The sequence below is a fragment of the Schistocerca cancellata genome, chromosome 5, assembly GCF_023864275.1.
Source record: "Schistocerca cancellata isolate TAMUIC-IGC-003103 chromosome 5, iqSchCanc2.1, whole genome shotgun sequence".
NCBI classification, from domain to species: domain Eukaryota; kingdom Metazoa; phylum Arthropoda; class Insecta; order Orthoptera; family Acrididae; genus Schistocerca; species Schistocerca cancellata.
The window spans coordinates 222907588-222920501 of record NC_064630.1 but is presented as its reverse complement, the minus strand read 5'-3'; the positions used below and the strand labels follow the sequence as shown (position 1 = coordinate 222920501).

Below are 12914 nucleotides of genomic sequence, written 5' to 3'. Positions count from 1 at the left end.
ACACGAAAGAGTAACAGAGCTTTTGGGTGAATGTACTTAGAAATCTTAGGATGAAAGGTGGTGCAGTTCTGGCGAAACCATGTTGAGCAAATTTAGTGAACCTGTGTTTACAGAAGAGACAAATTATCTCGCGTAGGTATCACGAGCAGACGAGAGATTAGGAACGGTACAGTGACATCTATTGTTGTCTTTTGGTCTTGCTCCATACATCCTTTCATTACAAAATAGATATTTCCTTCAGAGTACAAGTGTCTATTCAATAAATCCCATCTCTTAGTCAAGTTCTGCCATAAAAATTCTTTTTTATCCTTTGAAATTTAAACCCCTCAATAGTTATCCGATCTACCCATCGATTTTTCAGTAGCCCCCTTGTCAACAGTTTCTATTCTCTTATCGTCTGAACTGTCTGTCGACCATGTTTCACCTCCGCACAATGCTACACTCCAAACATATGCCTTCAGAAAACAGTCTCTAACATTTAAATTTTCCTATGACGTTTGCAAGTTTCTCTTTTTCAGAAGCTCTTTTCTTGATATTGCCAGTTAGCATTTTATATCCTTTTTACTGCGGCTGTCGTCACAGTTTGGTGCCCCAACATAAAAATTCATCAACTAATTTTAGGAGTGACATCGCATTTGGATTTGACTCCTTAGGTACTGACTTAGCTCATACGACGACGTTCAGTCACCCTTGTTTTACTTCTATTACTACTGATATTACAAACTCTTCTCATGGTAGCATCCATTTCGCTCAACTGCTCTTTTACGTACCTCGTCTTTTCCAATGTAAGCACAATATCATCGTCAGTTCTCAAGGTTTTAATTTTTTTCACTGAAGTTCAAGTTTTTTTTAAATTATCCATTATTTTCAATAGTGATTTGTCAGTATGCAGGTAGAAAAGCCTTGGGGTAGGCTGCAGTCCTGCCTCCCTTCCTTCTCGACTACTGCCTCCCTGTCCTGCCCTTCAACTCTTACAACTGCAGAATTATTTCTGTACAAGCTATATATAATCTTTCGCTCCCTGTATTTTTCCCTATTATCTACAAAATATCATAAAATGCTCTCCAGTCTTTATCGTCAAATTCTTCCTAGATATTTACTCGCGCTATAAAATGCCGGTACAGCAGTAGGTCGTAGGATCAGTATTAACATTCTTCGTCTTCCTACAGTTCCCCAGAATCCGAATTTATTTCCCTAGAAGTCAGTTTCAACCAGCCATTCCTTTCATTTATAAATAATTCGTGTCTTTTTTTGTGGTCCTGATTATTAAACTGATAGTTCTTGTACAGTTACACTAGTCATCATCTGTCTCCTTTGGAATATCACACTTGCGCGGCCCAATGCATGAATGGAATAGAACAGTGAGTCACTTAGTGCGATTTAGCTTCCGCTGTGCACTACACAGTGGCTTTTCGAGTATGCATTCAGATGGCCACAAAAAGAATATCGTAATGTTGTTTGTGTGTATATATGTGAACGTGCGCATGTGTGTGTGTGTGTGTGTGTGTGTGTGTGTGTGTGTGTGTGTGTGTGAGGGAGGGAGGGAGGGAGAGGGAGGGAGGGGGAGGTATGGAGGGAGGGAGAAGGTGGAAGGGAGGGAGGAGGAGGGAGGGAGTGAGTGAAGGAGGGAGGAAGGGAGGGAGGTGGAGGGAGTGAGGGAGAGTAAGGTTTGCAGCAACTGGCGGACATCATACCTGCTTGCGGTACCTGTAGTGCAGCTGCTGATGCACGGACATGATGCGCGGGTTGGCCATGAGGTGCCGCGCGATGACGCCGTACAGTACCACCAGGATGATGAGCGGAACCAGGAAGAATACGGCGATGGTCGCCAGGAAGAAGAACGCCGGCCAGAACGAGTCCACCATGGAGAAACACACGGGCACCATCGAGCCGTCGAAGTACTCCTCCGTGCCGTACTCCGCCACCAGGATAACAGGACTGCCAACAGCAAAACAGGGCGAAATTATGTTAGCAACCAATAGTTTCATGCAGCAGTGAAGACTGTAACTACCAGCATCTCATTATATGCGACTGTTGTGTCGACGAAATACTGTGGGACTTGCGAAATGTTATCAGGCAGCAAACCTGAGAGTTCTGTTTCCAGAATTAAACTAGTGTGCACTCAACGTTGTGACAAAGCGCTTACAGCCTGAGGCGACAACGGTGGTTGGAGCTATAGGAAGTAGTGGTTTTTTTGCCCACCCTCCTATTTGGTGGAATTGAAGATCCCAGTTCATTAAGCCACAGATAGGTCAACTGGCATCGACAACATCCATTACGTTATAACAAGCAACCTGCCGTCAAATGCACCACTCTTCCCTTTATGATCTTTGGAGCTCTACAGATCTCGACCAAAACTGGAGAATATACATAACTGCCCGGTCCAGAAAAAGGGCAAAGAAAATTGTCAGTCAACCTCGTACCGACGTTGTATAGGAAAAATACTAGAATCACTTGTTTAACGAAGATTTGTGTGATGGCCGGCATAACGAAACCTCTCGCTACTTCTCAGTTTAGGTTTACAATTGTAAATGCCGCAAGTAACACCACTCTATTTTGTCAAAAGATATCTTGACAACCTCCTGGAAGAATGACAAAACCACACAGATGTTCCTGGATATCAAAGGCGCATATGACAGTGCAAACACAGATATTTTTCTCCACAAACTAAGAGTTGTAGGTGCCTCGGAAAAATAGTTTATCGAACAGATTGTATGATTTCGAAAAGAAAGGCATTTATCAGGTTCCAGGTTAAAACGGTCGTTCCTTGGATTCCACGAACTGTCCTCCCACTAGAGGTCAACTCTCAGTCCTTTACAATATATTGTGTACACCGTGCATCTGGAATCAACTGTTGCCTCCTCAACTAAAATACTTTAGTATGCGGAGGATGTATTCTCATTCCATTTTATTTGTGAAGCCACACTGTTTTCCACCGTGCCCCGTGTGAAAAACTGGCTCAGAAGGCACGGCACGAAAGTTGTGGCTGGTAAGTCACATCTCGTTGTTGTGAAACTTTTACTCTCTCTTGCGAAATCAAGCTGTACTGTTAGAATGATATTATGTCTTCTTCTTGCTGAGGTAATGTTGCTGAGTTCACAATTGTGGCCTCTCGCCCGTGTGAGGTGAGGCAGTATCTTCCTGGTTTGTTCGGCTTTAGGCTTGCTTTGACTTGGTGTTGGCTGAAGAGGACTTTGAGAAAATTTTGCATTTGGCCGTAATGCATTTTGCTGTGCAACATTCCCTTCTTCTGTAAAAAATCCGTTCCGAATTTTTCTTCGCTTGCCTCTGGAGCAATCTCTTGAAATGGAAGCTGCATAAGTAATTACACACTGTACAGTTTTATGTTATTTAAACTTTTGAAAAGATTATCCACAGTTTTTTGGTCTGTTCTCAATCCGATATTTTCTCTCTCCAGTCCTTACTTTCATATAGTTTACAATCTTACTTCACAGTTCCGTTTTTTTTATTTCTGTTTCGTATCGTTTAGCCACTCAACAAGTATTTCGTGGATTGGCGATTGAGGTGGATGACTGGTTTCACGCCTCAAGCAAAAGTAGAACATACATACTGTTAGCAGAACCATGGCAGCACTAGTAGAACCAATGCTGTCATGATATTATACTGTTGTTTATCTCTATAGTGCAGAATACCCTGGAAATTCGTCCTGTGACGTTATTATCTCGTCTAATGAGTGATGTGGGGTCGTAAGGTGTTGTTCAGTAAAGTTAGGTTTTGTATGAGTAACGCATAAACGGTTTTTCTGGCCAATAAACCATATTGCAGGTTGTGGGTAGTGGATCGTGGTCGTACCTGTGATAGTAGCTGGATGACTAAATTGAGCTTCTGCTATATCAAAGGTTGTATCATTTACTTATATACCAATTCCAATGTTCTACTTTGGACATGCTCATGAGTTTTCCATTTTGATGACACTTTACAGTTATAATCTCCAGTGTGAAAACTGAATAAATCCATTGTGCTCCAGTTTTCTGGACATGTGGTTGTGGGGCTAGCACTTCTATTTGACACTCTGAAACGTTTTGTCTAATAAGAACTCTACCTTACATTCCCGTACGTTTGTCTGAATTGCTCTGGCACCGCAAATCGTGATGCTTTCTCGTATAAATTCTGCTGATGAGGATATAAGCTACTTTTTGTTCGAAGATTAATAAAACTTGTTTTAGTATTTGGATCCACTTGTTTATCGTTTCCTATTTTATCAGATAAGGGCGAATGGAAAATCACTAGTGTCGTACCCATCCTCTTCTCTTCCTGATTAACCCCTGTGGTACTCTTTCTATCAGATGGTTTAGTTGTGCTCTCAATTTCTAGCATGCAAGTCTTAGCTCGCTATATTCGTTTTATATGTCCTCCAAAACCTTCTCTTTCGTCGTTTCCCCAAATAATTCCCTGAATACCTCCCACAACCTGTGCACATCATTTCATATTTCCTGTACGACGAAGATTAATCTTAACGTTAGCCAGTGACAAGTTAATAGCACATCCGACTGTCTGGAGATAAGTATGCCAGAATGGAGGAGCCGGTTCCCAACTTTACTAGGTACTCTTTCCTTGACGAAGTGAAGGACTATAATAACTTTCCGGTACATCCATAGTAGTACACCCCCTACGAGGAACTAAAGTTCCGTCAGTTCTTTCCTTTTTCCAAAAACGTGTGTACACATAAAAAAGTAATCTATGCCCTACTTGGTACAAACATCTGAACTCTATCGTACATGATACACCAACAAATATATAGCAACGCTTAAAGATAACGGATGTACGGTGAGCTCAAAAACAATAAAAATGTCTGATCGTAACTTCTATTTCGTGATCTGCGCACGTAAGGCGTATTGTTTGTCTCTTGATCGTCATTACAAACCTCTTTCATAGCGATTTTGGACGCGTTTCTAAAACTGGTGTAAGTAATGGAACTTGTGGTACACCATTGAATGCTCCTAAAATGGTTCTACCCTGCTTATGCGCATAACACGTTTTCGTTGGTAGTTGTAACTTATATTCACCAGTGATGTCATTTCAGTGACTTGATATGGGCTGTTGTACTCATTTAAAAACATTTTGCTTTCTGCTTTTTGCTTTCAGTGTACACAGGTTGCTTAATAATACCCACTGGCCAACACTGTATTATGCTAATTACCCTATTAGTTGCCCCGTCTGTTCCTCATGACGTTCTAAAGCTTTTGTATTGGCTAATTTTAATCTTTGCCAAATTTCTATAAACCTTTTGCAAATTATGCTACGGACTTGTTCCTAGCTCTAAGCCTCGATTTTATCATGTCAGAAGGAAATTGTTTTTTCTGCCACATGCAATCTTGTATGGTGTGACACTGGTACAGGTACGAACTTTAGAGCTGTACTTCGAAATTGTGAATGTTAAGTATGTGTTCCAATTATCATGTTGGCTGTTGACATAGTGTCTTAACATTTTGGAAATCATCCTGTGAGCTCTTTCTGTTCATGCATTGGCTTGGGAATGGAAAGGAATTGTTCTTAACTTGTGAATGTGAAGCAACTGCTTCGTTAGATCTCGTATGAAATTTGCATTTTGATCTGTTATTATGGTATCTGGTACTCCTAACTTAAAGATCCAATTATTTACTAAGTCTTTTGCTGGTGAATTAGCTTGTTGGTCTTGGATTGCTACCATTTCAGTGTCTTGGGAAAAGCGAGCTATTATTTTTAAAATGTAGTTATTCTCTGCAGAGGCTCCCCTAAATGGCCCTAAGATGTCTAGACGAAGCATTTAAAATAGTTTGTTTGCTTCTGGGAATCTTTTCAGTGGAACTTTTGGGTCGCTAAATCAGCTCCTTGGCACAGGGTATACAATTTTGTATGTACTTTTCCACATCACATTTCTTATTTTTAGTGTTTCTCGGCCATTCTCCTATCCATAGCTCTGTGACCAACATTACCTGCTAACACATGACCAAGCAGTTGTTGCAAAACTTCGTCTCTGAATGCTGCTGGAACTACCACACATGGTCTGCAATTTTTTGATCTACAGAGAAAGCCGTTGTGCATCATGAACTGTGGCTGCCTGACGCTGTATGTCACTTGTTTGTTCCTTCTGAAATTCTGCTACACTTTTACCAATTGTTTACAGTACTCCGAGTTTTCTGCTCAAAGTGTCTACATCTGTACGATTCCTTGCTGGTTTATGAACTAGTTCATAATCGAATTCACTCAGTTTGAGTAAACATCTCTTCAATCTACTAGTAGGATCCTTTAATCGTAAGAACCATTTTAGTTATGTCTGGGCTACTACTATCCTGAACTTTTGGGTATCCACATAACAGGTAAAATATATAATTCCGTGTAACACTACTAACGTCTCCTTTCCTGTTGTGAAATAATTCCATTCTGCCTTATTGATTGTCTACATGCATAAGCCACAGCATAGCCCATAAAATATTTCTGGTTCTTTGAGCGCATTGTCAATATGTACAACTACCGAAGTTTCGGTCACATGCAACAGTGACCGAAACGTCGGTAGTTTTGTATATTGACAACGCAGTCAAAAACCCAGAAAAAATTCATTGACTGTGACAATGTCCAAGGAAGTTTACGTTTATATTTAAGCCACAGTACTTCCTTCTTCACCAAAATTTTCTTTGAGAATGCATTCCAGAGCACTATTGCTAGCGTCACATGAAAGGATAAATTCTTTTTCCAAGTCTGGAAATGGCGGTACTGGATCCGTTGCCAGTATTTTTTTCAACATCTCTAACGCTGTTTGGCAGTCTATTCGCCATCTGAATTATACATTGGTTCACCAATTCTTGCAAAATCTTTAATGAATTTCCTATAATAATTGCATAGGCGTAGGAATGACTGAAGTTGTTCAGTTGTTTGTGGGGTCGTAAAGTCACGGACTGCCAAAATTAATCAGGGATCAGTTTTTACATGTTCTGAACGAATTTCGTGGCCAAGTTATTTTAATTTTGGTTGTGCAAAATGCCATTTATACAAGCTGAGAGTCAGATGTGCTAACCGCAGTCTCTTAAATACTTCTCCAAACGCTTGATGTTTTCTTCCGTATCTCTCGAAAATACAGTGCCATCTAAGTACACCATACAAATTTTAGGGCTCAGTCTGTGAAGTACGCCATACAGCCTGGCGTATTTTCAAGTGCAAATCGAATTCTGTGGTACTAGTAGTGGCCTGACGGTGTCCTCAAGGCAGTTTTCGGTCTATCTTCTAGAGCTACTTCTGGTTGGTGATGTGCACTTCTTAGATACCATTGTTGAAAACTATATGTATTGACCCAGACTGTCCATTCTCACTGTAATTTGGGGGATGGAATATGCATCAGTAACGGTTCTGGTAATCAGATATCTGTAATTGCAATAGAATCTCTGCTTATTAATACCATCTGGTGATTTATTCGAGATAGTGATGACACTTCCCCTCCATGGACTATGAACAGAACCAAGTATGTTGTCCTCAACAGTGAGTGTTCATCAGCGACATGGATAACGTCAGGAGTGCCCCAAGGAAGTCTGATATGGTCACTGTTATTTTCTGTGTACATAACTGGTCTGGTGGACAAGGTAAGCAGCAATCTGTGGCTGTTTTCTGATGATTCTGGAGTGTATAGCGAGGTGTCGTTGTTGTCTGACTGTAGGAGGATACAGGATGACTTAGACAAAATTTGTAATTGGTGTGATGTATGGCAGTTAGCTCTTAAATGTAGAGAAATGCCGACAAGTAGGTGAAACAAACACATAATGTACCAGTATAGCATTAGTAGTGTACTGATTGACACAGTCACATCAGTTAAGTGTCTGGGCGTAACGTTTCAAAGCAATATGAAATAGAATGAGCACTGTACGGCTTGTAGTAGGGAAAGCGAATGGTCGACCTCAGTTTATTAGGAGAATTTTAGGGAAGTGTTGTTCATCTGTAAAGGAGACCACTTTTTGGACACTAGTGTGATCTACTGTTGAGTATTGCTTAAGTGTTTGGGATCCACACTATGTCAGATTAAAGGAAGACACTGAATCAGTTAAGAGGCAGGCTGTTAGATTTGTTCAAAAAATGGTTCAAATGGCTCAGAGCACTATGGGACTTAACATTTATGGTCATCAGTCCCCTAGAACTTAGAATTACTTAAACCTAACTAACCTAAGGAAATCACACACATCCATGCCCGAGGCAGGATTCGAACCTGCGACCGTAGCAGTCGCGCGGCTCCGAACTGAGCGCCTAGAACCGCTAGACCACCGCGACCGGCGTTAGATTTGTTACCGGCAGGTTTCAACACCATATAACGGAGGTGGTTTGGGAACCCAAATGGGAATGACTGGAGAGAAGGTCATGTTCTTTTTGAGGAGGGCTTCTGGGAAAATTTGGACAATTGGCATTTGAGGCTGACGGTAGAACGATCCTGCTGTCACCAACGTACATTTCGCGTAAGGATCACAAAGACAAGATTAGAGAGATTAGGGTTTGTACAGAGGCATATAGACTGTCAATTTTGCTTCGCTCTGTTTGCATGTGGAACAGAAAAGGAAATGACAAGTCGTGGTACAGGGTACCATACGCTACCCAGTATATGGTGGCTTGCGGAGTATATATGTAGATACAGATAGAGCATTATGTTCTACTATTCCTTCTGCCAATTTCTGGTCATTAAATTCTCACATCAACTGTTGGAGACGCTTGGGTACACTTACAGTTTTCTATAGATTGAAGAATTGCTACCTGTGACGGTACAATGTTTTGCAACAGGCACCACTAGAAAAGGATCGTTTAAATTAAACAAAACTAAAAATCGTGGTATTTAAGTGTCCATCGTTTGTCGTTCACTTCCTCGGAAGTGCTTCACTTTCGTAATGCAGATGCACTAACAGTTTGCTTCCGGCACTGGTTGTCACATGACTGACCGTCTTCTTCATTCTAACCATCTAAATTAGCCATTACCAAGTCCTCTGGTATACTGACATAGTCAGTACCAAAATTATCTACGCTAACAGAAATCATAAACTCTTCGTTTGTATTACTAACGCATGTTACACTTCCGCGCACAAAACAACGCATTTTATGGAACTCTTCGTTAATTCTTTCTACTACACACAACACTTCTTGTGGTACATTGACATCTACTGGAATCAAAACCAACTTTTCTGCATCTCACCGTACATTATCTCGGGAACCAATCTTTGGCATATGTGTCCGCTGTTGAGTTGGTAAAGCCTTCATGATTAGTATCCCTAGTGACATTATATTGCTTGTATTTTATCGATAATGGATGCAGGTGAACTACATGACTGTACCTTTATAGGGCGTAGAATAATAAACGCTACCTGTCACAGTTGTGACTAGTAGCGATTACTATTCTACACCCTATTGTCTCGCTTGCAGTTGTTGTTGCCATTGAAAACAATGTTCCACTATGGTCAATAGTATTCCCCGAATGATCGATTTTGTCATAATGTTTACCAAGAATGTAATCCGAGAATCGCGGAATAACTTTACCAACATTCGGCAAAACTTACACGTATTTTTGAAAACACCTAACTCCACTGCTAAAATCGATCAGTGTTGTCCCTAATAACTTTACATCGTTGTCACCTATTCCATGTGACCTGTATCGTGGAGGCCTGTCTCTTCCTACCTAAGAGATCCAGACTAACGACTGACACACGTGCACCTGCGTCAACTAAAAACTTATGTTCCTTGCCCTGTACTACGCCTAACAAACAGCATTCCATCTTAGCATATGTACGTGCAATGTTCTGTTCTACTTAGGGTTGCTATTCTAGCTGGGACCTCGTCGGGAGACTCTAAGATGGGGGTGCAGAAATTAAGTAAGAAATTCATTTAATATGATTACTTTTTATTTAGAAAACAATTACATGGAAGTTTTTGCAGCAGAAGTAATTGTTACACTATATTTTTCGGAAGACTTCACATTTTTAGCAAGTATTGTTTACGTTTTACGTATTTACAATAATCCATGCAAATCAGCTTGCATTTAAACTGGCGTTGTAAGATTGATCCCTGGCAGTAATTGATTTCTCTCATCAGTCCACCAGGCCGACATCAGCGAAAATACTCTTTCCACAATGGTGTTGTGTGCGGGAACGGAAAACAAATATTGACACAGTTTTAGCAGTTGGAATTTGCGTTTAGGATTTTCGGTTTCTTTGAGAAAGTAGATCCACTTTTCTTCCACGCAGTGTTTAGGGGTCCATTCTTCCGAGTCACGTTTGGTTTCTAAAAAGCTCTGCAGATACATATGATCCTAAAAACAATTGTCGCCTAAAATGTTCACACCGTTTTTAGTCAGGTGTATAACCGTGATATCAATCATCACACAATCTGGGGTTCCATATAGCTTCATACAATTCAATTGCTGATATTTAATAAAAATATAGCCCACTTCTCTAAGCAGTCAAATGCTATAGCACAGAAATCCATTGTTTCTTCCTCAGATTTCGAAATCAGAGTAATTATCTCTTGGTTTGCGCTCTCATCCTTTCATTTGTTCAAATTCATCTTGGTTTGTATGCCAATAAAGTTGACTGTCTTCCTTTCATTCAGACATCTTTAAGGTCTATTAATATATTTCTTATTTCAGTTATCGAGACTTTATTCTTCTCTACACTTTTCATATTTTTTTTGTTCAGGCAGAGAACAGAAAAAAGGAAGTAAATTTCGCTTATCGGACTAATGAAAAAATCTAAATTTATTTTAGGTGACCTGTGTTCGGCGTCAAAAAATTATTTTACTGGAATCAAAGCTCAAGAATTCTATCGAACGAGGACGTAACAGTACTTAGCATGATCGGGACGTAGTGGCAAAAAGGTCCAAAACGGTGACTGTCGCGATATATCGGGACTGATGGCCACCCTCTTTCTACTGGGAATGTCTTCTGGTGGCGATGCACTCCCATTTGCGTTTACCGGACGCTTTTTCTGATGATGTTTCCCTTGTTGCTTAGTCCTGCACTCTTGTGCCTTGTGACTGACTGGACCACACTCATAGTAATGTGGTTGCCGACATTGCTCCGAAATGACACTTACGTCTACATATGTAACACTTCAGAGGCGAGGACTCGACGGCCATTACACCTTTCACAGCAATATCTAATTCTTCCAACAGTGTAGTGATCCTAATAGAATCAGCCAGGCCACATGGACTCTGCATGGAATGTACGTGGCGATACCCAGTAAGAAGACATCGAGAGCTCTATTTTCAGCTTCCTGAAAGGTAACTGCATCAGCTTCTACCATTTTGCGTCAACTTGTATGATTGTGTACAAATATTCGGGATTGTACCTAAAAAAGATCCTGCTGACTCATTAGGCTCCTGCATCAAACTGACCAGTTTGTCTCTTTCTAAAATAAAAAATCGATCAATCAATGAAACAGAAAAAATCACCAGCCTCAAGCTGTGTGCTTCCGGCGGAGCTGGCGTCAACTGTCAGCCGGCTCCTGAAACGTTCCTGCTTCGCTAAGTTCCTCATAATGCGTTACATACCGTTTAGCTTCGCCTATTAATGGTAAGTTACCCATACGCAAACATGTTTCATTCGTCCAGTCGCACAATGTAGCGGTAGCTAATACGTCTGTAATGAAAACAGTGATATCTTCCGTTGATTTTCTGCACAAAGGCGCTATTGAGTTTGCTGGTGACGCATCGAGAGGAGGTAAGGGTACACTTAACACGATGATAACTTCTTCTGACCCGATTCCAACCGAAGTACTGCATCTTGTAAGGTTTCAACTTGCTACAGTGGTCTTCATATCCTGCACATATGTTTATGCTCGCTCTGTTAAGGCAGCAAGAGTTTCACCCACAATAACAGCACGTGCTTCCGTCATTTTGCAGGTTATTACTGTTGCTTCCAAGGAATGATATGCAAATTTCAAAGTTCCTTCCTCAAGTGCCTATACCTGCGGTAGATGAGATGATTATTTCAGAACAGGTTTCATGTCTTTATGTTGTATTGTGAAATAACGGTCACCTATTGGCACATTTAAAGCTGTAGTGATGGGAGATGCCATATTTTATATCGCCCTGCTGACGCCAAATAGCTGCGAGTGTTTTGAAATGGCTGACCATATTGCAGTTCATGATAACTGTACTTACATTTAACGTTAAAAGGAAGATTAATGAGAATGAGTTCAAGGAAAATAAAATAGAAACATCGAAAATGAATGGTACTGAAATATTAATGCAAGTGCCAAAAAGAGAGGAGCACGGAAACCAGGCAGTTCCTGCAGAAACGTAAAGAATTCATTCTATGGGTTATTCTGTCACATTTCTTTGTATCTCATTGTTCTTTTTTAAAAGTACGTAATTTCCTTTACACAATTACTTCAAAATAACTTAGGAAAATAGCATAAAACTAGACTGTACTGAATATAATCTGAACTGAGACATACTTCTGAAATAGACAAAAACTGTTTTTGTATTAAAAGCGACTTAAACAGTCATAATAAATGGAATGTCTTGGTAAATTTTCTGATGTAGCAAATAACGTCAGTGTACCGACATCAAAGGATGCCCACGATTCATATTTGTATGAAATTGTACATGAACACATTATTCTCAGAAAGCGACCAAGAAAAGAAGAGGATTCCAAGCAGTGTGAAAATTCTTTGCTTGATTTTATTTATTGTATTTTCAGCTTATACCTGGGGAACAAGAGAGCATTGAATGATGTGAAGGATTTGCCAGCATATTTGGAATAGCTATTTCAAGAGTAGGACACTTCACAAACCATCATACTGCTGATATCACACCCAGAGATAACAGCTGGCGCCACAGTAACAGACCAAAAGCCAAATCAGAAGAAATGAGACAGCAAACCGAGGCTTAATGCGCTTTTTTCCGTATTGCGCTCACCATTATGGTTCACGGGTGAAGCAGGGTTCCTAAGT

General features: G+C 40.5%; 1 protein-coding gene across 1 annotated transcript in view; it reads right to left on the bottom strand.

Annotated features, from left to right (window-relative positions):
* The window catches only part of LOC126188457 (orexin/Hypocretin receptor type 1-like), a 520725-nt gene that overhangs the window by 17977 nt on the left and 489834 nt on the right, over positions 1-12914 (bottom strand). The window contains exons 6-7 of the mRNA XM_049930060.1: positions 5937-5993; positions 1695-1938 (exon numbers count right to left, since the gene is read on the bottom strand). Of these exons, the coding sequence (XP_049786017.1) occupies positions 1695-1938; positions 5937-5993 (301 nt within the window). The remainder of the gene's footprint in view (positions 1-1694; positions 1939-5936; positions 5994-12914) is intronic.